The following is a 26,622-nucleotide window of genomic DNA, read 5'->3' as shown; positions in this document are numbered from 1 at the left end:
ACTATTGACCAAAGATACATGACTGATATACACGATGATACATGACTGATAAACACAATGATACATGACTGATATACACGATGATACATGACTGATATACACAATGATAGATGACTGATATACACGATGATACATGACTGATATACACAAAGACACATGACTGATATACAAAAATATACATTATTTATATACACAATGATACATGACTGATATACACGATGATACATGACTGATATACACAATGATACATGACTGATATACACAATGATACATGACTGATATACACAATGATAGATGACTGATATACACAATGATACATGACTGATATACACGATGATACATGACTGATAAACACAATGATACATGACTGATATACACGATGATACATGACTGATATACACAATGATACATGACTGATATACACGATGATACATGACTGATATACACAATGATACATGACTGATATACACAATGATAGATGACTGATATACACAATGATAGATGACTGATATACACAATGATAGATGACTGATATACACAAAGACACATGACTGATATACACAAGGATACATGACTGATATACACAATGATACATGACTGATATACACAATGGAAGGTTAGGTCTGTGTAACATATGTACTCCATGAGATTTGAAACATTATTAGTAGGCTAGATGGAAGGTTAAGTCTGAGCGGCAGGTAGCCTAGCGGTTAAGATCATTGGGCCAGTAACTAAAAGGTTGCTGGTTCGAATCCCCGAGCTGACTAGGTGAAAAATCTGAAGCTGTGCCCTTGAGCAATGCTAAGTACCTGAGAAAGATGGAAGGTTAGGTCTGTGTAACATTGAATATATAGTTCAGGAGGTTTGAAACATTATTAGTGTTGTATGGACCTGAGCTAGATGGCAATCTTACCTGGCTGTCCGGTGGGTCCAGAGTCTCCCTTGCGGCCGAAGGCTCCACTGAATCCTGGGGGTCCTTCAGGACCGGGGTCCCCTGGCTGACCGGGCTGACCTGAAACAGACCAGAGGACTCATCAATGAGTGCTCTCCATTTGAGAGGAAAACTAGCTAACTGCAGCTTTAAGCCTTCTCTGGCAAAACGAAGCTAACTGTAACTTTATAAACTAACTCCTGTGTCAAACAGACACTGGGTGTGACAGTCCACTGACCTGAGTATCCCTCCAGTCCGGGGGGTCCTTGGGAGCCAGAGCTGCCTGGCAGACCTGAAGGGCCGGGGGGGCCACCGGCTCCCTTCAGCATGATGGGGGGCGGAGCAACACCTGGGTCACCTTGGTTTCCTGGAGTTAACAAAGACAGGGGTTAGAGTGTGTGTGTGTGATCGCTAACCTACACTCACTGCTTTCAGCCATTCATCTTTCTGGTGTTTCTCCTTTAGGGTGCAACACTAGACTCACCAATAGGACCAGGATCTCCAGGATCTCCAGGGAGACCTGATGATCCAGGGTTTCCAGAATCTCCCTTTGGTCCTGGAGTGGAGAGAGAGAGGTAGAGAGAGCGAGGGAGGAGAAAGAGGGAGAGAGAGGGAGTGGAGAGAGTCAATGTCAGTGTTGACAATGTCAATGCTGTTTGTAATGTAAACGTCTGGAAGAATGTTGTTACTCTTTTACCTGGGAATCCGGGAATGCCGGGAAGTCCGATGTCTCCCTTCAGCCCGCTGGCACCAGGAGGGCCAGGAATACCCTGGTCACATGATAGGGGAGAGGTCAGGGGTCATGTGACATCACAACCTAGATGGAATTCAAATTTACTTCACACAATCCCAAACCAACCCATAGCCCTTTCCCCTGGGTTAGGATCTATATTTGAGAGGAGAGGATCAATGAAAGCAATTAGGTCCATGATTGAAATGTAATTCATCCTTCTATCAATGGGTGAAGGGAAATCTATGGATCTAAGTTGCTTGGTTCCTTACTGGACATCCGGCCGATCCCATTTCTCCCTTCGCTCCGGGGAAACCAGGGGATCCGGAAGATCCAGAGATTCCCTTCTCACCTTTGGTCCCTCCGCTGCCCCTAAGGCCATAGGGACCCTCTGGGCCAGGAGGACCTTCACACACAGTGGTCAGAAATTAGAGGTCAGAGATAACAAACTACTCATACTGACATTATAACAAACAACAATAATAGTAACCATACAGTTCAAACTAGATCTATCTGATCCATCTCTATGGTTACTGTATAACACTATCTGATCCATCTCTATGATTTCTGTACTAACCTGTTGTAATACAGTTGGTTTTATGAAACACACCCGTTCAAATATCACTGTAGATGTATTAGCTACTATACGGAAAACACAGTATGGATCAGAGGAGGCTATTGGGAGGAGCTATAGGAGGACGGGCTCATTGTAATGGCTGGAATGGTATAAATGGAACGGAGCCAAACATGTGGTTTCAATATGTTGGTTGTGTTTGACACCGTTCCATTTATACCATTCAAGCCATTACAATGAGCCCGTCCTCTTATAGCTCCTCCCACCATCCTCCTCTGGTATGAACACAGTACAAAGGGGGGGACACGAGTGTGTGTTCAAGTGTGTTTTGTTTATTTTGGGGTGTATTCTTGTGTGTGTGTGTGTACAGTTTGTGTAGCCTACAGTCCTTTGTTAGGCTACACAACCCATCCTGAAAAGTTAAAAGTGGTTAACAAATCATCACGTGGTAAAGTCATACCCAATCCAACAAAATGGTAGCGAGTGCCAGTCTGTTAGTGCTATCATGCCAACAACAATGGAGTTGGCAAGAGCACAAACGGATCAGGTACCAGGGCTAACAAAATGGCCGCTATTCAATATGAACACAGATCAGCATTGTCACAACAGAACAACAGTGGTCATCATCATCATCAAACACCATGGAGTCTAACCTGGAGGACCTAGGTATCCCAGAAATCCCGGTATAGCAGAGCTGGGCGGCAGAATGTGCAGGGGTAAAACAAGAGTTAGCATAGACAGAGACACCATCAGGATAACTAACATCTGACACAGCCAGACCTCAAGGCAAACCAAATAACTGTTTTAAGAAGTCAAATCTTATGTAGCTTATTTTCAATATCGTTATTTCATTTCAATTAATACCTGCTTGGGGTCTGGCTGTGTATATACAGTACCAGTCAAAAGTTTGAACACACCTACTCTTTCAAGGGTTTTTCTTTCTTTTTTTAAACAGTTTTTTACATTGTAGAATAATAGTGAAGACATCAAAACTATGAAATAACACATATGGAATCATGTAGTAACCAAAAAAGTGTTAAACAAATCAAAATATATTTTATATTTGAGATTCTTCAAATAACCACCATTTGCCTTGACAATAGCTTTGCACACTCTTGGCATTCTGTCAACCAGCTTCACCTGGAATGCTTTTCCAACAGTCTTGAAGGAGTTCCCACATATGCTGAGCACTTGTTGGCTGCTTTTCCTTCACTCTGCCGTCCGACTCATCCCAAACCATCTCAATTGGGTTGAGGTCGGGGGATTGTGGAGACCAGGTCATCTGATGCAGCACTCCATCACTCTCCTTCTTGGTAAAATAGCCCTTACACAGCCTGGAGGTGTGTTGGGTCATTGTCCTGTTGAAAAACAAATGATAGTCCCACTAAGCCCAAACCAGATAGGATGGCGTATCGCTGCAGAATGCTGTGGTAGACATGCTGGTTAAGTGTGCCTTGAATTCTAAATAGATCACAGACAGTGTCACCAGCAAAGCACCCCTACACCATAACACCTCCTCCTCCATGCTTCACAGTGGGAACTACACATGCGGAGATCATCTGTTCACCCACACCACGTCTCACAAATACATGGCGGTTTGAACCAAAAATCTCAAATTTGGACTCCAGACCAAAGGACAAATTTCCACCGGTCTAATGTCCATTGCTCGTGTTTCTTGGACCAAGCAGGTCTCTTCCTCTTATTGGTGTCCTTTAATAGTGGTTTATTTGCAGCAATTCGGTCATGAAGGCCTGATTCACACAGTCCCCTCTGAACAATTGATGTTGAAATGTGTCTGTTACTTGAACTCTGTGAAGTATTTATTTGGGCTGCAATTTTTGAGGCTGGTAACTCTAATGAACTTATCCTCTGCAGCAGAGGTAACTCTGGGTCTTCCATTCCTGTGGCGGGCCTCATGAGAGCCAGTTTCATCATAGCGCTTGATGGTTTTTGCGACTGCACTTGAAGAGACAATTGTTTCTCTTTGCTTATTTGAGCTGTTCTTGCCATAAAATGGACTTGGTCTTTTACCAATTAGGGCTATCTTCTGTACACCCCCCCTACCTTGTCATAACACAACTTATTGGCTCAAACACATTAAGGAGGAAAGACATTCCGCAAATTAACTTTTAAGAAGGCACAACTGTTAATTGAAATGCATTCCAGGTGACTACCTCATGAAGCTGGTTGAGAGAATGCCAAGAGTGTGCAATGCTGTCATCAAGGCAAAGGGTGGCTATTTGAAGAATCTCAAATATAAAATATATTTTGATTTGTTTAACACTTTTTTGGTTACTACATGATTCCATATGTGTTATTTCATAGTTTTGATGTCTTCACTATTATTCTACAATGTAAAAAATTGTAAAAATAAAGAAAACCCTTGAATGAGTAGGTGTGTCCAAACTGGTAGTGTATATGATGAACCATAAGTATTTTTTAATAGTTTGAAAGGGAAAGCTACAGTGAGGGGAAAAAAGTATTTGATCCCCTGCTGATTTTGTACGTTTGCCCACTGACAAAGACATGATCAGTCTATAATTTTAATGGTAGGTTTATTTGAACAGTGAGAGACAGAATAACAACAAAAAAATCCAGAAAGATGCATGTCAAAAATGTTATAAATTGATTTGCATTTTAATGAGGGAAATAAGTATTTGACCCCTCTGCAAAATATGACTTAGTACTTGGTGGCAAAACCCTTGTTGGCAATAAACAGAGGTCAGACGTTTCTTGTAGTTGGCCACCAGGTTTGCACACATCTCAGGAAGGATTTTGTCCCTCTCCTCTTTGCAGATCTTCTCCAAGTCATTAAGGTTTCGAGGCTGACGTTTGGCAACTCAAACCTTCAGCTCCCTCCACAGATTTTCTATGGGATTAAGGTCTGGAGACTGGCTAGGCCACTCCAGGACCTTAATGTGCTTCTTCTTGAGCCACTCCTTTGTTGCCTTGGCCGTGTGTTTTGGGTCATTGTCATGCTGGAATACCCATCCATGACCCATTTTCAATGCCCTGGCTGAGGGAAGGAGATTCTCACCCAAGATTTGACGGTACATGGCCCCGTCCATCGTCCCTTTGATGCAGTGAAGTTGTCATGTCCCCTTAGCAGAAAAACACCCCTAAAGCATAATGTTTCCACCTCCATGTTTGACGGTGGGGATGGTGTTCTTGGGGTCATAGGCAGCATTCCTCCTCCTCCAAATACGGCGAGTTGAGTTGATGCCAAAGAGCTCGATTTTGGTCTCATCTGACCACAACACTTTCACCCAGTTCTCCTCTGAATCATTCAGATGTTCATTGGCAAACTTCAGACGGGCCTTTATATGTGCTTTCTTGAGCAGGGGGACTTTGCGGGCGCTGCAGGATTTCAGTCCTTCACGGCGTAGTGTGTTACCAATTGTTTTCTTGGTGACTATGGTCCCAGCTGCTTTAAGATCATTGACAAGATCCTCCTGTGTAGTTCTGGGCTGATTCCTCACCGTTCTCATGATCATTGCAACTCCACGAGGTGAGATATTGCATGGAGCCCCAGGCCAAGGGAGATTGACAGTTATTTTGTGTTTCTTCCATTTGCGAATAATGGCACCAACTGTTGTCACCTTCTCACCAAGCTGCTTGGCGATGGTCTTGTAGCCCATTCCAGCCTTGTGTAGGTCTACAATCTTGTCCCTGACATCTTTGGAGAGCTCTTTGGTCTTGGCCATGGTGGAGAGTTTGGAATCTGATTGATTGATTGCTTCTGTGGACAGGTGTCTTTTATACACCACATTAGGAGCACTCCCTTTAAGAGTGTGCTCCTAATCTCAGCTCGTTACCTGTATAAAAGACACCGGGGAGCCAGAAATCTTTCTGATTGAGAGGGTGTCAAATACTTATTTCCCTCATTAAAATGCAAATCAATTTATAACATTTTTGACATGCGTTTTTCTGGATTTTGTTGTTGTTATTCTGTCTCTCACTGTTCAAATAAACCTACCTTTAAAATTATAGACTGATCATGTCTTTGTCAGTGGGCAAATGTACAAAATCAGCAGGGGATCAAATACTTTTTTCCCTCACTGTAAATAGTGCCAGTTCTTAAAGTATTTAATGTTAATGGAGAAAATGCTAACAACTCTATATTATCTTACACTACATAATGCTAAATTCATGTTGATCAACTACTTAATCAACAAATGTGTCAATTCCAAGTTTAACACAATTACTGTATTTAGTGTTGGAAGTTTGTGTGTTAATTAACTAATTATTAATTGAAATTATCATCAGAAATAGTGGTTGTTAAAAAATATTTAGATTATTTCTAAACATGGTTTGTTTTAGAAAATGTTAGTGTGTTACCACATTTAAAGACAAAAAATATAAAAGCATTCTAACAAAAGTTACGTCCTTTTAGTTAAGGTTCTTTGACCAGTGTGAGTACTCAATCAGAGGAAAATTGAGATTAGCAGGAGTAAAAAAGGCATGATCAGAAATTATAGGAAGAAAGTGATTGATCAAATCAAAATCAAGATCATTTGGCAACACTTAGAACACACGGTGCAGTCAAAGGTTCTAGATTTGTTTTCCAGAACAGGGTCACAGTGAGATTAAAGAGTTCTAGATTGTGTTCTAGATCAGGAGAACATGCCTGGGTACTGGAACTCTGTCCTGAGGGACCTGGTCACGGACGTACGTGTCATCAGAGGGGCGGGGCCACACCACAGCGGGTGGAGCCAAGCCACAGGAAACAGGAAGTACATGTCATCGCTCTCAACACGAACTGGGGATGACGCTAGCCACACCGAGCTGGGCTTGTAGTACTGGGCTCAATACGGCTTGATATAATATTATTAATATACAGTACCTTATACTAAATACAGGTAACTACCTAAAGTATTATTTTGGCTACCATGGCTATACCCCCATAGGATGACAATACCGCCATCCACAGGGCACGAGTGGTCACTGAATGGTTTGATGACCATTAAAACGATGTAAACCATATGCCATGGCCGTCTCAGTCATCAGATCTCAACCCAATTGAGTTTGGAGCGGCGCCTGAGACAGCGTTTTCCACCACCGTCAACAAAACACCAAAGGATGGAATTTGTTGCATCTCTCCGATAGAGTTCCAGACACTTGTAGAATCCATGCCAAGGTGCATTGAAGCTGCGTGGTGGCCCAACGCCCTATTAAGACACTTCATGTTGGTGTTTCCTTTATTTTGGCAGTTACCGGTTTGTGTAACTAGCTCTCTAATACACTGCTCAAAAAAATAAAGGGAACACTAAAATAACACATCCTAGATCTGAATGAATGAAATAATCTTATTAAATACTTTTTTCTTTACATAGTTGAATGTGCTGACAACAAAATCACACAAAAATTATCAATGGAAATCAAATGTATCAACCCATGGAGGTCTGGATTAACACATTTTGAGTCACCCTCAAAATTAAAGTGGAAAACCACACTACAGGGTGATCCAACTTTGATGTAATGTCCTTAAAACAAGTCAAAATGAGGCTCAGTAGTGTGTGTGGCCTCCACGTGCCTGTATGACCTCCCTACAACGCCTGGGCATGCTCCTGATGAGGTGGCGGATGGTCTCCTGAGGGATCTCCTCCCAGACCTGGACTAAAGCATCCGCCAACTCCTGGACAGTCTGTGGTGCAATGTGGCGTTGGTGGATGGAGCGAGACATGATGTCCCAGATGTGCTCAATTGGATTCAGGTCTGGGGAACGGGCGGGCCAGTCCATAGCATCAATGCCTTTCTCTTGCAGGAACTGCTGACACACTCCAGCCACATGAGGTCTAGCATTGTCTTGCATTAGGAGGAACCCAGGGCCAACCGCACCAGCATATGGTCTCACAAGGGGGTCTGAGGATCTCATCTCGGTACCTAATGGCAGTCAGGCTACCTCTGGCGAGCACATGGAGGGCTGTGCGGCCCCCAAAGAAATGCCACCCCACACCATGACTGACCCACCGCCAAACCGGTCATGCTGGAGGATGTTGCAGGCAGCAGAATGTTCTCCACGGCGCCTCCAGACTCTGTCACGTCTGTCACATGTGCTCAGTGTGAACCTGCTTTCATCTGTGAAGAGCACAGGGCGCCAGTGGCGAATTTGCCAATCTTGGTGTTCTCTGGCAAATGCCAAACGTCCTGCACGGTGTTGGGCTGTAAGCACAACCCCCACCTGTGGATGTCGGGCCCTCATACCACCCTCATGGAGTCTGTTTCTGACCGTTTGAGCAGACACATGCACATTTGTGGCCTGCTGGAGGTCATTTTGCAGGGCTCTGGCAGTGCTCCTCCTGCTCCTCCTTGCACAAAGGCGGAGGTAGCAGTCCTGCTGCTGGGTGGTTGCCCTTCTACGGCCTCCTCCACGTCTCCTGATGTACTGGCCTGTCTCCTGGTAGCGCCTCCATGCTCTGGACACTACGCTGACAGACACAGCAAACCTTCTTGCCACAGCTCGCATTGATGTGCCATCCTGGATGAACTGCACTACCTGAGCCACTTGTGTGGGTTGTAGACTCCGTCTCATGCTACCACTAGAGTGAACGCACCGCCACCATTCAAAAGTGACCAAAACATCAGCCAGGAAGCATAGGAACTGAGAAGTGGTCTGTGGTCACCACCTGCAAAACCAGTCCTTTATTGGGGGTGTCTTGCTAATTGCCTATAATTTCCACTTGATGTCTATTCCATTTGCACAACAGCATGTGAAATGTATTGTCAATAAGTGTTGCTTCCTAAGTGGACAGTTTGATTTCACAGAAGTGTGATTGACTTGGAGTTACATTGTGTTGTTTAAGTGTTCCCTTTTATTTTTTGAGCAGTGTATAAGAGACTTTTAGGAGGTATTTTGAGCATCAAATAATCTTACTTCTAGTACAGCTATAGGTGGTAAGGAAATAGTGATTTGAGGAAATCGAATAGGATGGAAACTCAACTCTAGACCTCGAAGCCAGTTCCACTGGGACTGATTTAGATCTGGGACACCAGGTGTGTGCAATTCATTATCAGGTAGAACAGGAAACCAGCAGGCTCCGGACCTCGTAGGGTAAGAGTTGAGTACCCCTGGTATAGAGGATTATAGACCTATAGCAATCCCCTTTTAGACACATTATCAATGTGACTCTATGTCTAAGGGAATTGGAATTCAATCGGAAATTAAATCATGTTAAATTGTGATGTTTAACGTTTGAACTGAGCCCAGTTAGTCCAACTCTGCGCTATAGGCTGGCGTTGTGATTCGGGTGCTCTTGGACACACATGGCCCATGCAGGACAGGGGACCGACAGACACAGATCACTGTGACAGAAACACAGAAGAGTCACAGAAAAACCTTCTCAGTCTTAAGCGCTGTCAGGGTCCATGCTATAGCCTACAGCTGTCAGGGTCCATGCTATAGCCTACAGCTGTCAGGGTCCATGCTATAGCCTACAGCTGTCAGGGTCCATGCATGCCTCGCGGTCAGGGTCCATGCTATAGCCTACAGCTGTCAGGGTCCATGCTATAGCCTACAGCTGTCAGGGTCCATGCTATAGCCTACAGCTGTCAGGGTCCATGCTATAGCCTACAGCTGTCAGGGTCCATGCTATAGCCTACAGCTGTCAGGGTCCATGCTATAGCCTACAGCTGTCAGGGTCCATGCTATAGCCTACAGCTGTCAGGGGTCCATGCTATAGCCTACAGCTGTCAGGGTCCATGCTATAGCCTACAGCTGTCAGGGTCCATGCTATAGCCTACAGCTGTCAGGGTCCATGCTGTAGCCTACAGCTGTCAGGGTCCATGCTATAGCCTACAGCTGTCAGGGTCCATGCTATAGCCTACAGCTGTCAGGGTCCATGCTATAGCCTACAGCTGTCAGGGTCCATGCTATAGCCTACAGCTGTCAGGGTCCATGCTATAGCCTACAGCTGCACTCAAAATGTTTAGTTGAAACTTGCAATCCATGTTTGACTAATGATTTGTAATAATAATAAATGTCACTTTATACTTTTAGTTCATGGTCTTCCTTGTTTCGAGATTCATTCCCCAAACGTTAGTTTAACCTTTTAGCATTAGTTAAAGGCAAGCTAGTACCCCCCCACTAGTATAACACACAGTTAAAACTGTTACAGGTTTGATCTGGCTCAACTGCATCACACCAATCTAACGCAATTAGACAAACACAGACATCGACAGGACACACACACACACATCAACCCTGTGGAGAGATGAACAGATCAGGAACCGTTCCCTTGCAACCGAGAGAGGGAGGGAGAGGGGGTGAGGAGACACAAGGATGGAGGGATGAATAACAAACAGATGGATGGATGGATGGATGGATGGATGGATGGATGGATGGATGGATGGAGATAGACATTGGGAGGCGTGGCTGGAACTCTGGCGAGACACACTGATTGGTGTGTGGTGGCAGCACACCCTAACATTTCATAGTAAGGGGGTAGGGGGTGGGGGAAGTTTGGTTGCAGTGTGCATAGTGGTGGTGGTGGTGATACAATCAGTTGGTTTGGTTCAGTGCTCAGTGTGTACAATGCAGTACGACGATGGTGATTTGAGTGACAGTGTGTGTTTATGCTCAGTGAGATATAGCTGATCTGGGACTAGTGGTGATTGACAAAGAGGTTCACGTCTCATGCAAATAAATGGGATTAACATGAAGCATTCTCACAGTATGTCAGTTAGGGCTGGTTTGCTGCCTGGTTTTCACTTGAATTTGGGTGGATTGGTTGTGTGCATCTATGCCACATGTCAGAGAGAGAATCTCTCAATAATCTATCTATCTACAGTGCATTCGGAAAGTATTCAGACCCCTTCCCTTTTTCCACATTTTGTTACGTTACAGCCTTATTCTAAAATGGTTTAAAAAACAAACATTTTCCTCATCAATCTACACACAATACCCCATAATGACAAAGCGAAAACATGTTTTTAGCGGGTCATGTTTCAGAGGACGCATGACTCGACCTTCGCGTCCTGAGCCCGTTGGGGAGTTGCAGTGATGAGACAAGATCATATTTGGATATCACTAAATTATTCTTTATTTTTACTATTTTTTACATTGTAGAATAAAAGTGAAGACATCAAAACTATGGAATCATGTAGTAACCAAATAACTTAAACAAATCAAATATTTCCTATTTCATATTTGAGATTTGAGATTCTTCAAAGTAGCCACCCTTTGCCTTGATGACAGCTTTGCACACTATTGGAGATAAGAGAACCTACCAGAATGACAACCATCTTTGCAGCACTCCACCAATCAGGCCTTTATGGTAGAGTGGCCAGACAGAAGCCACTCCTCAGTAAAAGGCACATGACAGCCCATTTGGAGTTTGCCAAAAGGCACCTGAAGGACTCTCAGACCATGAGAAACAAGAATGCCAAGCGTCACATCTGGAGGAAACCTGGCACCATCCCTACGGTGAAGCATGGTGGTGGCAGCATCATGCTGTGGGGATGTTTTTCAGCGGCAGGGACTGGGAGACTAGTCAGGATCGAGGGAAAGATGAACGGAGCAAAGTTCAGAGAGATCCTAGATGAAAACCTGCTCCAGAGCACTCAGGACCTCAGACTGGGGCGAAGGTTCACCTTCCAACAGGACAGCGACCCTAAGCACACAGCCAAGACAACGCAGGAGTGGCTTCGGGACAAGTCTCTGAATGTCCTTGAACCCGATCAAACATCTCTGGAGAGACCTGAAAAAGCTGTGCAGCGACGCTCCCCATCCAACTTGACAGAGCTTGAGAGGATCTGCAGAGAAGAATGGGAGAAACTCCCCAAATACAGGTAGGTCAAGCTTGTAGCGTCATACCCAAGAAGACTCAAGGCTGTAATCGCTGCCAAAGGTGCTTTAACAAAGTACTGAGTAAAGGGTCTGAGTACATATGTAATGTCATATTTCCATTTTTATTTTAAATAATTAAGCAAAAATGTCTAAAAACCTGTTTTTGCATTGTCATTATGGGGTATTGTGTGTAGATTGATGAGGGGGAAAAAACGATTGAATCAATTTTAGAATAAGGCTGTAACGTAACAAAATGTGGAAAAAGTAAAGGGGTCGGAATACTATCTATCTATCTATCTATCTATCTATCTATCTATCTATCTATCTATCTATCTATCTATCTATCTATCTATCTATCTATCTATCTATCTATCTATCTATCTATCTATCTATCTATCTATCTATCTATCTATCTATCTATCTATCTATCAAATCTCCTTCCCAGTCCATGACTCAATACATTTAAAAATCTTAACTCGATCATTTATTGTTAAAACGAGAGGCTGCCTGGATCTTTAATTTTAAGACCCTTGCTCCTTTCGGTCTCAATGTAGACTTTGATTTGAAGCCATTCTTGTGATTATTGTGATTTAGCTATTCATTGTAAATGTTTGTAGGCCTATGTAGCCAAATTGTATCTATGATCATATGCTATCCATTCATGTTTTGTATATGTTCTATTTATATCTGTAAATTAACCAATGATGTCAAGCCACACCAGGCCATGATTACAGACACCTGTGTGTGTCCTTTGACACTATATAACTAGTGACCCGCAGTGTTTGTCATTATACCCTGATGAAGACAGCTTGTCTGTCCAAACCTTGGTTATTAGGTTATTAAATTATTGCATCTGAGCTCCTAGAGTGTGAGGATCTCTTTTTCTTTTTCATGTGTTCTACTCTGCTAGCCAGCACCTCTCCTAAACAGGTGTTCTACTCCGCTAGCCAGCACCTCTCCTAAACAGGTGTTCTACTCCGCTAGCCAGCACCTCTCCTAAACAGGTGTTCTACTCCGCTAGCCAGCACCTCTCCTAAACAGGTGTTCTACTCCGCTAGCCAGCACCTCTCCTAAACAGGTGTTCTACTCCGCTAGCCAGCACCTCTCCTAAACAGGTGTTCTACTCCGCTAGCCAGCACCTCTCCTAAACAGGTGTTCTACTCCGCTAGCCAGCACCTCTCCTAAACAGGTGTTCTACTCCGCTAGCCAGCACCTCTCCTAAACAGGTGTTCTACTCCGCTAGCCAGCACCTCTCTAAACAGGTGTTCTACTCCGCTAGCCAGCACCTCTCCTAAACAGGTGTTCTACTCCGCTTAGCCAGCACCTCTCCTAAACAGGTGTTCTACTCCGCTAGCCAGCACCTCTCCTAAACAGGTGTTCTACTCCGCTGCCAGCACTCTCCTAAACAGGTGTTCTACTCCGCTAGCCAGCACCTCTCCTAAACAGGTGTTCTACTCCGCTAGCCAGCACCTCTCCTAAACAGGTGTTCTACTCCGCTAGCCAGCACCTCTCCTAAACAGGTGTGTGTTTCTTTCGCCTCCAAAATCTTAACTATAACATATACTCCAACAAGGAGGCTCTACACTTCAAAATGGCCAGAAAACCAGGCAGCAACGTTGGCTATCAGGTGATGGAGTGATCGATTCATAACATACCTGCTCTTCCAGGGGGGCCGGGGGGTCCGCTGCTACCCTTGGGCCCCTGGAGGGTCACACCTGGGGCACCAGGGGGCCCGATGCACCCGGGGGACCCAGGCAGGCCGGGGAAGCCCACCTCTCCCTTCTGACCAGAGAACCCAGGGTTACCTTGAAGACCAGGGGAGCCGAGATCTCCCTTAGCACCTGGTGGGGACAGACAGCAACAACACAGGGTCATTTCAGAATCAGAATCACTTTAATTTGCCAAGTACATTTAAACATACTGGGAAATTGACTCAGTGAATGGACTCAGTGAATGGACTCCGTGAATGGACTCAGTGAATGGACTCAGTGAATGGACTCAGTGAATTGGTGCTGCCAGCAATAGACAAATTGTAAAGAGAATACAGATGGAATACAAACATTATACAGACAGTATATACAATATAAATACAGCAAACCAGATACATTGAACAATTGGTGTGGTGGGAGAGAAGTGTTGATTGAAGGATGTTGGTTGATGTAGAGTAGTAGTAGTAGTAGTAGTAGTAGTAGTAGTAGTAGTAGTAGTAGTAGTAGTAGTAGTAGTAGTAGCAGCAGTAGTAGTAGTAGTGGTAGTAGCAGTAGTAGCAGTAGCAGTAGCAGAAGTAGTAGTAGTAGTAGTAGTGGTAGTAATAGTAGTAGTAGCAGTAGTGGTAGTAGTAGTAGTAGTAGTAGTAGTAGTAGTAGTAGTAGTGGTAGTAATAGTAGTAGTAGCAGTAGTAGCAGTAGCAGTAGTAGTGGTAGTAGTAGTAGTAGTAGCAGTAGTAGTAGCAGCAGTAGCAGTAGTAGTGGTTGTTGTAGATATTTATTGATAAATAGATCGACTGATACCAATGGAGAATGCTATTTAAGTGTTATATGGTCTATAGTGGGTTTTCATCTATAGTTTCTTGGAGCTAGTGTATGGTGTGTATGCTGTGTGTATGCTGTGTGTATGCTGTGTGTATGGTGGGTACAATCAGGTGGGGTGACTCTCACCTGGTAACCCTGGGAGACCAGGAGAACCGGGGCTGCCGAAACCAGAAAGACCTGGAGGAGAAGATCATGGGAAAAAGAGGAGTGAGATTTAGACATCCAACTAATTATTTAACACATTTTTGAAGCATCTTCGTTTTCAAAGAGATTTGAAAGATAATAGTCATACCATTATACAAGTACATGGTCTAACTGCATAATATCACCATGACAAGCACAACTCAGTGATGAGAACCGTATCATGGGTAATGTAGTTTTCTTGTGTGACTACGCCACTTGCCTTGGTCTCCTTTGACTCCCGCTGGTCCAGGGATTCCGTTGCAACCTGCCTGACCCTTGTCGCCTGGGAACCCAGGTGATCCGGCTCGGCCATTCTCTCCCGGTCGGCCGGGGCCTCCGCCGGGACCGGGGTTACCAGGGGTACCATCCAGACCCTTAGGCCCGGGAATACCGGAACAACCTAAAGGATATTACCGGAAAGACAGACGGACAGATTTAATGACACAGGTAGATGGATTACAAATCAAATCAAATTACATTTTATTTGTCACATGCGCCGAATACAACAGGTGTAGACCTTACCGTGAAATGCTTACTTACAAGCCCTTAACCAGCAATGCAGTTGTAAGAAAATAGAGTTAAGAAAATATTGACTAAATAAACTAAAGTAAAAAATATATATACACTGCTCAAAAAAATAAAGGGAACACTTAAACAACACAATGTAACTCCAAGTCAATCACACTTCTGTGAAATCAAACTGTCCACGTAGAAAGCAACACTGATTGACAATACATTTCACATGCTGTTGTGCAAATGGAATAGACATCAGGTGGAAATTATAGGCAATTAGCAAGACACCCCCAATAAAGAAGTGGTTCTGCAGGTGGTGACCACAGACCACTTCTCAGTTCCTATGCTTCCTGGCTGATGATTTGGTCACTTTTGAATGCTGGCGGTGCTTTCACTCTAGTGGTAGCATGAGACGGAGTCTACAACCCACACAAGTGGCTCAGGTAGTGCAGCTCATCCAGGATGGCACATCAATGCGAGCTGTGGCAAGAAGGTTTGCTGTGTCTGTCAGCGTAGTGTCCAGAGCATGGAGGCGCTACCAGGAGACAGGCCAGTACATCAGGAGACGTGGAGGAGGCCGTAGGAGGGCAACAACCGCTATCTCCGCCTTTGTGCAAGGAGGAGCAGGAGGAGCACTGCCAGAGCCCTGCAAAATGACCTCCAGCAGGCCACAAATGTGCATGTGTCTGCTCAAACGGTCAGAAACAGACTCCATGAGGGTGGTATGAGGGCCCGACGTCCACAGGTGGGGGTTGTGCTTACAGCCCAACACCATGCAGGACGTTTGGCATTTGCTAGAGAACACCAAGATTGGCAAATTCGCCACTGGCGCCCTGTGCTCTTCACAGATGAAAGCAGGTTCACACTGAGCACATGTGACAGACGTGACAGAGTCTGGAGACGCCGTGGAGAACGTTCTGCTGCCTGCAACATCCTCCAGCATGACCGGTTTGGCGGTGGGTCAGTCATGGTGTGGGGTGGCATTTCTTTGGGGGGCCGCACAGCCCTCCATGTGCTCGCCAGAGGTAGCCTGACTGCCATTAGGTACCGAGATGAGATCCTCAGACCCCTTGTGAGACCATATGCTGGTGCGGTTGGCCCTGGGTTCCTCCTAATGCAAGACAATGCTAGACCTCATGTGGCTGGAGTGTGTCAGCAGTTCCTGCAAGAGGAAGTCGTTGATGCTATGGACTGGCCCGCCCGTTCCCAAGACCTGAATCCAATTGAGCACATCTGGGACATCATGTCTCACTCCATCCACCAACACCACGTTGCACCACAGACTGTCCAGGAGTTGGCGGATGCTTTAGTCCAGGTCTGGGAGGAGATCCCTCAGGAGACCATCCGCCACCTCATCAGGAGCATGCCCAGGCATTGTAGGGAGGTCATATAGGCACGTGGAGGCCACACACACTACTGAGCCTCATTTTGACTTGTTTTAAGGACATTACATCAAAGTTGGATCAGCCTGTAGTGTGGTTTTCCACTTTAATTTTGAGGGTGACTCCAAATCCAGACCTCCATGGGTTGATAAATTAGATTTCCATTGATAATTTTTGTGTGATTTTGTTGTCAGCACATTCAACTATGTAAAGAAAAAAGTATTTAATACGATTATTTCATTCATTCAGATCTAGGATGTGTTATTTTAGTGTTCCCTTTATTTTTTTTAGCAGTGTATAATGAAAAAAAGAACACAATAAAATAACAGTAGCGAGGCTATATACAGGGGGTACCGGTACCGAGTCAATGTGCTGGTGTACAGGTTAGTCGAGGTTGTCACATGAAGACTCTGAAGAATACTCTATTCCTGGTTTTTCTACTAACCCAGCACTGGTGGTTAGACCGTAGCACCATATCCGTTAGTTACCGTAAGCGTACCTTGGAATCCTGGGAGGCCGGGGTCGCCTTTGGCTCCGGGGCAGCCGGGAAACCCTGGAAGACCTGGTGTTCCAGGAGTTCCTTTCACTCCGTTTTGTCCGGGGAATCCCGACTGACCGGGCTCACCCTGTGTGTGTGTGTGTGTGTGTGTGTGTGTGTGTGTGTGAGTGTGAGTGAGTGAGAGAGAGGAATAAAGTTAAATTATACAGTCATTTATCTAATATGATAGTTAAACTATCAGTACTAGCTCTACAACTACTGATAATAACGATAACAACTTTATCAATAAAGCACTTTTCTATATATTACAAATCTCATTCATAATGAGTAGACAGTTCACTACAAAATACTCAAATAACTCATCTAAACCTGGAGAGATAAAGATTCAAGCATAAAGGAACCTATGGTTCTATGCAGTTCTAGATGGTTCTGAAGTCAGTTCCATACCTTGGGACCTGTAGCTCCTGTGGCACCACATCCGGGGGAACCTGGGTCTCCTTTAGCTCCGGGGAATCCTGGTGCTCCTGAACTACCGGGTGCGCCCGACCAACCTGGCTGACCTGGAGTTCCTTTTGCTGCCGTGGGTCCTGTGACATCATCATAAATGGACAATAAGATTGGCGCAGTTGGCCAAATAGAGTTCATTCACAACACTCTAACTGTGATTAATCTATCAATCAGTTCACTGACAACACTAATTAACTATGATTAATTTAATAATCAGTGTACTGACAACATTAATTAACTGTGATTAATCTATCGATCAGTTCTCTGACAACACTAATTAACTGTGATTTATCTATCAATCAGTTCACTGACAACACTAATTAATATTGATTAATCTATCAATCAGTTCACTAACAACTGTCTAACTGTGATTAATCTATCAATCAGTTCACCGAGAACACTAATTAACTGTGATTCATCTATTAATCAGTTCACTGACAACACTAACTGTGATTCATCTATTAATCAGTTCACTGACAACACTCTAACTGTCATTCATCTATCAATAAGTCCACTGACAACACTAACTGTGATTAATCTATCAATCAGTCACTGACAACACTGATTAACTGTGATTCATCAATCAATGGATCGAACTGTATTTGTATACTTGTTTTTTCATCATTAAACTGTTACAGAACTACTGGACACACAGAAAAGTATTCAGGCATATCAGTTGATAAGGGGTTTATATCAACAGGAGAGTGTTAGAGGAGGGTTGAGAGTGGCCAAGTCTAAGGGGTTATGGGGAGTCTTTAAACACATTTTATATAATGTTTATTTATTCATTTCAGTGAATAAAACATAAGAGCGACAAGAAAATAAACAAAACATGGTGGTGCAGAGGGGATATGGGGATTTATACAGAGGGGATATGGGGATTTATACAGAGGGGATATGGGGATTTATACAGAGGGGATATGGGGATTTATACAGAGGGGATATGGGGATTTATACAACATTATGGTGATGATATGGGGATTTATACAACATGGTGGTGGGGATATGGGGATTTATACAATATTATGGAGGGGATATGGGGATTTATACAACATTATGGAGGGGATATGGGGATTTATACAACATTATGGAGGGGATATGGGGATTTATACAACATTATGGAGGGGATATGGGGATTTATACAACATTATGGAGGGGATATGGGGATTTATACAACATTATGGAGGGGATATGGGGATTTATACAACATGGTGGTGATGATATGGGGATTTATACAACATGGTGGTGCAGAGGGGATATGGGGATTTATACAACATGGTGGTGCAGAGGGGATATGGGGATTTATACAACATGGTGGTGCAGAGGGGATATGGAGATTTATACAACATTATGGTGATAATATGGGGATTTATACAACATTATGGTGATGACATGGGGATTTCTACAACATTATGGTGATGATATGAGGCTATACAACATGATGGTGATGATATGAGGTTATACAACATGTTGGTGATGGTGATATGAGGCTATACAACATGATGGTGATGATATGGCGATTTATACAACATGATGGTGATGATATGAGGCTATACAACATGATGGTGATGATATGAGGCTATACAACATGATGGTGATGATATGAGGCTATACAACATGATGGTGATGATATGAGGTTATACAACATTATGGTGATGATATGGGACTTTATACAACATTATGGTGATGATATGAGGCTTTATACAACATGATGGTGATGATATGAGGCTATACAACTTGATGGTGATGATATGAGGCTATACAACATGTTGGTGATGATATGAGGCTATACAACATGATGGTGATGATATGACGGCTATACAACATGATGGTGATGATATGAGGCTATACAACATGATGGTGATGATATGAGGCTATACAACATGATGGTGATGATATGAGGCTATACAACATGATGGTGATGATATGAGGTTATACAACATGATGGTGATGATATGAGGCTATACAACATGATGGTGATGATATGAGGCTATACAACATGATGGTGATGGTGATGATATGAGGCTATACAACATGATGGTGATGATATGAGGCTATACAACATGATGGTGATGATATGAGGCTATACAACATGATGGTGATGATATGAGGCTATACAACATGATGGTGATGATATGAGGCTATACAACATGATGGTGATGATATGAGGCTATACAACATGATGGTGATGATATGAGGCTATACAACATGATGGTGATGATATGAGGTTATACAACATGATGGTGGGGATATGGGGTTATCGGCTGGCTGACACCCACCTGGGAAGCCCATCTCTCCCATGTTGCCTTTAGGTCCTTGGCTTCCTCGTGAGCCTGATACTCCGGGGATGCCCATGTCTCCTTTGGGACCTGGAGATATTACGTAAAGATTGGTGAATAATCAATCCATGACATTAGAGGTCTCGTTTGGGACCTGAGCATAATGGAAAGAGGATGTTAGGAGTGATTGTTCAGTAGGGGACATTACGGAGAACATTATGGAGCTCAATGACAACTTGAGATAGAGGTATTTTATAAGCCCATGTGGGTTGGACGTATCTGAAGATGCAAGACACTCTAATAATTAAATAATTAATATGTGAATGGCTAATTGAAGTCAACAGGAAACGTTTTCAAGTGAGATCTCTAGGTAGGATGACTGTACTATAGGATGACTGTACTATAGGATGACTGTGCTATAGGATGACTGTACTATAGGATGACTGTCCTATACCTTGAGGTCCAGGTAACCCAGGTCTTCCATCCTGTCCTGGTATACCAGCGTCTCCATGGAGACCGGAAATACCCTTGTGACCCGGCTGACCTCCCAAACCTACTCAGCACAGACAGGATGGGTAGACAGTCAGACAGACAGATATACAGACAGACAGACAGACAGGACAATGTTTCAGCCATAGCAGCAAACATATCAAACAAGTGTTATCTTGACTGAGTGTAAGAGAAAATTCCCAAGAGAAGCTATGTCTTTCTTCTACACTGGGGAAAACTTCTACATTCGTAACGCTTGCAGAGGTGCCTTGATTTGTTTTGGGAGTGCCCAGTGGAGCACCATTGGGCACCCCTTTATTTACTAAAATGCTTCATTTTATAGTAATTATGATCATGACAGATAGATAGAAAGACAGACTGGCCGACAAACAGACGTACCTGGTTCTCCTGCATCTCCCTTGGCTCCCTTGAATGAAATGTTAAGGATGCTGGGACCTGGGAGTCCTATGAGACCGGAGTCTCCCCTGTCTCCCTTCAGACCCGGAGAGCCGAGTCCACCTGGTCGCCCTGGGAAACCATCATCACCTGGAGGATGGAGACACTCAGGGTCAGAGTGTTTATTATCCAATACACATAGAGTACTAATATGTGTGTGCCTATGTGTTTGTGGTTTCCTTATAGCTAATGCAGCAGATGTTTCGGACTCGTTTGTTTGATTGTAAGGCCTGGCATCTGTGTGATCTTGGTAATATGTGGATCTATTGCGACTGTTGTCCTACGGCTCCGTGGTGTATATAGTAGCAGTACCTTTAGGTGTGTGCGCGTGTGTGTGTGTGTGTGTGTGTGTGTGTGGGTGTGTGTGTGTGTGTGTGGCTGCCTTTAGGTCCAGGGAAGCCAGGCCCTCCGGGGTTGCCAGGGGATCCCAGAGATCCAGGAGCTCCCATCACACCCATGTCTCCTTTACCACCTGTTGAGAGAGAGAGAGAGAGAGAGAGAGAGAGAGAGAGAGAGAGAGAGAGAGAGAGAGAGAGAGAGAGAGAGAGAGAGAGAGAGAGAGAGAGAGAGAGAGAGAGAGAGAGAGAGAGAGAGAGAGAGAGAGGACAGGTAAGTTAGGGACTTTGGGAAAAGTTATCACCTTACTGGAAGTCAGAGATGGAGCAACAAGCATGATATGTAGACAGTCAGTCAAAAAACGTCAAACAGAAAATAAAGACAGATAAAACAGAGAGAGAGGAGACGGGTTACACATCTTCTGACTGGCATCTTCCCATCAACACAGGTTAAACATCTTCTGACTGGCATCTTCCCATCAACACAGGTTAAACATCTTCTGACTGGCATCTTCCCACCAACACAGGTTAAACATCTTCTGACTGGCATCTTCCCATCAACACAGGTTAAACATCTTCTGACTGGCATCTTCCCATCAACACAGGTTAAACATCTTCTGACTGGCATCTTCCCACCAACACAGGTTAAACATCTTCTGACTGGCATCTTCCCATCAACACAGGTTAAACATCTTCTGACTGGCATCTTCCCATCAACACGGGTTAAACATCTTCTGACTGGCATCTTCCCATCAACACAGGTTAAACATCTTCTGACTGGCATCTTCCCATCAACACAGGTTAAACATCTTCTGACTAGCATCTTCCCATCAACACAGGTTAAACATCTTCTGACTGGCATCTTCCCATCAACACAGGTTAAACATCTTCTGACTGGCATCTTCCCATCAACACAGGTTACTTTGGGGCTTTACTGGAAGTCAGAGGATGCGTTCCAAAAGGCACCCTATTCCCACTACTTTGGACCAGTGCTCTTATCAAAAGTAGTGCATTATAAAGGGAAATGGATTCTATTTGGGATGCAGTTGGAGAGTAACAAGCATGACTTGTAGACATTCAGTCAGAGACGTCAAACTGAATATAATATCTTACTGGGCCGTCCATACATACATAACACAGAAAGAGATGTATAATCAGACAGAGACTGAAACAGACACATAGGGTGTGTTTACACAGGCAGCCCAATTCTGATCGTATGCCACTAATTGGGCAAAAGATCAGAATTGGGCTGCCTGTTTAAAACTGATTCTGATCTTTTGCCTAATTATTGGCAAAAGATCTGATTCGATTGGTCAAAAGACCAATAATTGAACAACATATCTGAATTGAGCTCCTGGGTAAACGCTGCCATAGATCAGACATCGTTGATGTTATCTTACCAGGCAGGCCAGGTAGTCCGTCGCGGCCGGGGCCACCGGGGTTACCCTGAGGTCCAACTCCCCCGGGGCTGCCGGGAAAACCGGGACTTCCTCTGTCGCCTGTCAACCCTGGAATGCCCGGGCCGGGAAGACCGGGGTCTCCCTTATCTCCATTGTTGCCTGGGTATCCTGCAACGCCGAGAATCAATGACAGTGTCAGGACAGATTATCACTTTCTGATCAGCATCTGTCCCTCATCTATGACATCACAGAAAGTCCATTTTGTCAAATGCAAAAAAATATATTCCGTTTTATGGAAATTTGAAGGACAATAAAGCTTTTTGAATTTGACTTGTAGTGCTAGTGGAATCTATTGACTATTCAACACATTGTAAAGGTCCCATATGTCAGTCCAGAATAAAATAACCCAATTGTATATCATTACCTCATAGCTGGAGTAATGTCACGCAGAACAAAAGTACAGTCCCTAAACCAATCAACCAATCACACAGAAATACAGTACCAATTAACCAATCAACCAATCAGCTGCCAGAAAGAGACTTTAGTCCAGATAGGCTGCGGTACAATACCTTTCTCGCTTTGAGGTCAAAGTTCAGAGAGTGGCAGGTAAGCAGGGCAAATGTTCGAAACGGAGCCGATGGAAGGATGGAGTGTATCGGAGAATGGGAAAGAGATGTGGGGAAGGGGGGTGAGGGGTTACAATGCTCTAGGTCTATCCAACATGACATACAGTGGGGAAAAAAGTATTTAGTCAGCCACCAATTGTGCAAGTTCTCCCACTTAAAAAGATGAGAGAGGCCTGTAATTTTCATCATAGGTACACGTCAACTATGACAGACAAATTGAGAAAAAGAAATCCAGAAAATCACATTGTAGGATTTTTAATGAATTCATTAGCAAATTATGGTGGAAAATAAGTATTTGGTCACCTACAAACAAGCAAGATTTCTGGCTCTCACAGACCTGTAACTTATTCTTTAAGAGGCTCCTCTGTCCTCCACTCGTTACCTGTATTAATGGCACCTGTTTGAACTTGTTATCAGTATAAAAGACACCTGTCCACAACCTCAAACAGTCACACTCCAAACTCCACTATGGCCAAGACCAAAGAGCTGTCCAAGGACACCAGAAACAAAATTGTAGACCTGCACCAGGCTGGGAAGACTGAATCTGCAATAGGTAAGCAGCTTGGTTTGAAGAAATCAACTGTGGGAGCAATTATTAGGAAATGGAAGACATACAAGACCACTGATAATCTCCCTCGATCTGGGGCTCCACGCAAGATCTCACCCCGTGAGGTCAAAATGATCACAAGAACGGTGAGCAAAAATCCCAGAACCACACGGGGGGACCTAGTGAATGACCTGCAGAGAGCTGGGACCAAAGTAACAAAGCCTACCATCAGTAACACACTACGCCGCCAGGGGACTCAAATCCTGCAGTGCCAGACGTGTCCCCCTGCTTAAGCCAGTACATGTCCAGGCCCATCTGAAGTTTGCTAGAGTGCATTTGGATGATCCAGAAGAGGATTGGGAGAATGTCATATGGTCAGATGAAACCAAAATATAACTTTTTGGTAAAAACTCAACTCGTCGTGTTTGGAGGACAAAGAATGCTGAGTTGCATCCAAAGAACACCATACCTACTGTGAAGCATGGGGGTGGAAACATCATGCTTTGGGCCTGTTTTTCTGCAAAGGGACCAGGACGACTGATCCGTGTAAAGGAAAGAATGAATGGGGCCATGTATCGTGAGATTTTGAGTGAAAACCTCCTTCCATCAGCAAGGGCATTGAAGATGAAACGTGGCTGGGTCTTTCAGCATGACAATGATCCCAAACACACCGCCCGGGCAACGAAGGAGTGGCTTCGTAAGAAGTATTTCAAGATCCTGGAGTGGCCTAGCCAGTCTCCAGATCTCAACCCCATAGAAAATCTTTGGAGGGAGTTGAATGTCTGTGTTGCCCAGCGACAGCCCCAAAACATCACTGCTCTAGAGGAGATCTGCATGGAGGAATGGGCCAAAATACCAGCAACAGTGTGTGAAAACCTTTTGAAGACTTACAGAAAACGTTTGACCTGTGTCATTGCCAACAAAGGGTATATAACAAAGTATTGAGAAACTTTTGTTATTGACCAAATACTTATTTTCCACCATAATTTGCAAATAAATTCATAAAAAATCCTACAATGTGATCTTCTGGAAAAAAAAATCTCATTTTGTCTGTCATAGTTGACGTGTACCTATGATGAAAATTACAGGCCTCTCTCATCTTTTTAAGTGGGAGAACTTGCACAATTGGTGGCTGACTAAATACTTTTTTCCCCCACTGTACATGAGGAAAGAGCCTTCAGAACTGAGAGTGCCCTGGGTGGAGGTGACTAAGGGGTTGGTAAGTTGTTTTGTGAAACAGGCAGGTAGAGGAGAGTGTGAAGTTATTGGTGAGGTTTTGGCTTGAACCAGAAAGGTAAATTGTGTTTAAGAGTGAGGAGAACAAGTACAGGAAAGTTGGACTTGTGGAATTGTGCAGGTGGGTGATAGCTGACAGCTACACAAGTGGGATTCGCCAAAGAGACATTGACAACACGCAAAAGAAGAACAGAAAAAGATTGTTGTGAGGTGAGATGAGAAGATGAAGATGAAGGAAGAGTGAACTCCCAAGATCAGGGTGCGGTTACCGTCACTGACTGATAATCCATAATGCATCTCTCTGAGACAGGATCACCCACAGAGACATGCTATCGCCATGTTGACATCATTCAGTGCTCAACAAACAAACCCTTTACAGGTGAACCACTTACAAACTGTTTACAAACCCTTTGCTGCTCAAAAGCCTTGCAGTGGGGTGGGGTTACTGGCCTAATAACAAGTATGGGAACATAGCTTGAACCACAAAGCCAGTCCACTGAGATACATAATTAACATTAGTATAAGAGGCCTTAGGGTGACCATGCACATACCACTGTATGACTCAGACAATACATTCTGGATAACACATATTCAGTCATCTCAAACACAAGATAAACTGGTGAAAACAACAGGATACAGTGAGGGAAATAAGCATTTGATCCCCTGCTGATTATGTACGTTTGCCCACTGACAAAGACATGATCATGGTAGGTTTATTTGAACAGTGAGAGACAGAACAACAACAAAGAAATCCAGAAAAACGCATGTCTAAAATGTTATAAATTGATTTGCATTTTAAATGTGGGAAATAAGTATTTGACCCCTCTGCAAAACATTACTTAGTACTTGGTGGCAAAACCCTTGTTGGCAATCACAGAGGTCAGACGTTTCTTGTAGTTGGCCACCAGGTTTGCTCACATCTCAGGAGGGATTTTGTCCCACTCCTCTTTGCAGATCTTCTCCAAGTAATTAAGGTTTCGAGGCTGACGTTTGGTAACTCGAACCTTCAGCTCCCTCCACAGATTTTCTATGGGATTAAGGTCTAGAGACTGGCTAGGCCACTCCAGGACCTTAATGTGCTTCTTCTTGAGCCACTCTTTTGTTGCCTTGGCCGTGTGTTTTGGGTCATTGTCATGCTGGAGTACCCATCCACGACCCATTTTCAATGCCCTGGCTGAGGGAAGGAGGTTCTCACCCAAGATTTGACGGTACATGGCACCGTCCATCGTCCCCTTTGATGCGGTGAAGTTGTCCTGTCCCCTTAGCAGAAAAAACACCCCCAAAGCATAATGTTTCCACCTCCATGTTTGACGGTGGGGATGGTGTTCTTGGGGTCATAGGCAGCATTCCTCCTCCTCCAAACACGGCGAGTTGAGTTGATGCCAAAGAGCTCGATTTTGGTCTCATCTGACCACAACACTTTCACCCAGTTCTCCTCTGAATCATTCAGATGTTCATTGGCAAACTTCAGACGGGCATGTATATGTGCTTTCTTGAGGAAGGGGACCTTGCAGGCGCTGCAGGATTTCAGTCCTTCACGGCGTAGTGTGTTACCAATTGTTTTCTTGGTGACTATGGTCCCAGCTGCCTTGAGATCATTGACATGATCCTCCCGTGAGG

The 26,622-nt window shown here is 44.1% G+C and overlaps 1 protein-coding gene across 1 annotated transcript in view; it reads right to left on the bottom strand.

Moving 5' to 3' along the window:
* Positions 1–26,622, bottom strand: part of LOC121554196 (collagen alpha-5(IV) chain-like) — a 105,582-nt gene that overhangs the window by 6,532 nt on the left and 72,428 nt on the right. The window contains exons 27-41 of the mRNA XM_041867676.2: positions 22,594–22,761; positions 21,241–21,330; positions 20,802–20,948; positions 20,368–20,466; positions 19,914–20,003; positions 17,575–17,714; positions 17,128–17,254; positions 14,950–15,133; positions 14,677–14,708; positions 13,671–13,860; positions 1,934–2,027; positions 1,629–1,701; positions 1,416–1,487; positions 1,170–1,289; positions 914–1,012 (exon numbers count right to left, since the gene is read on the bottom strand). Coding sequence (XP_041723610.2) covers positions 914–1,012; positions 1,170–1,289; positions 1,416–1,487; positions 1,629–1,701; positions 1,934–2,027; positions 13,671–13,860; positions 14,677–14,708; positions 14,950–15,133; positions 17,128–17,254; positions 17,575–17,714; positions 19,914–20,003; positions 20,368–20,466; positions 20,802–20,948; positions 21,241–21,330; positions 22,594–22,761 — 1,725 coding nt within the window. The remainder of the gene's footprint in view (positions 1–913; positions 1,013–1,169; positions 1,290–1,415; positions 1,488–1,628; positions 1,702–1,933; positions 2,028–13,670; positions 13,861–14,676; positions 14,709–14,949; positions 15,134–17,127; positions 17,255–17,574; positions 17,715–19,913; positions 20,004–20,367; positions 20,467–20,801; positions 20,949–21,240; positions 21,331–22,593; positions 22,762–26,622) is intronic.

Source organism: Coregonus clupeaformis, unplaced genomic scaffold (assembly GCF_020615455.1).
Source record: "Coregonus clupeaformis isolate EN_2021a unplaced genomic scaffold, ASM2061545v1 scaf0089, whole genome shotgun sequence".
Taxonomy (NCBI): Eukaryota; Metazoa; Chordata; class Actinopteri; order Salmoniformes; family Salmonidae; genus Coregonus; species Coregonus clupeaformis.
Note: the sequence above shows the minus strand (reverse complement) of the source record. Positions and strands in the feature narration are given on the sequence as shown.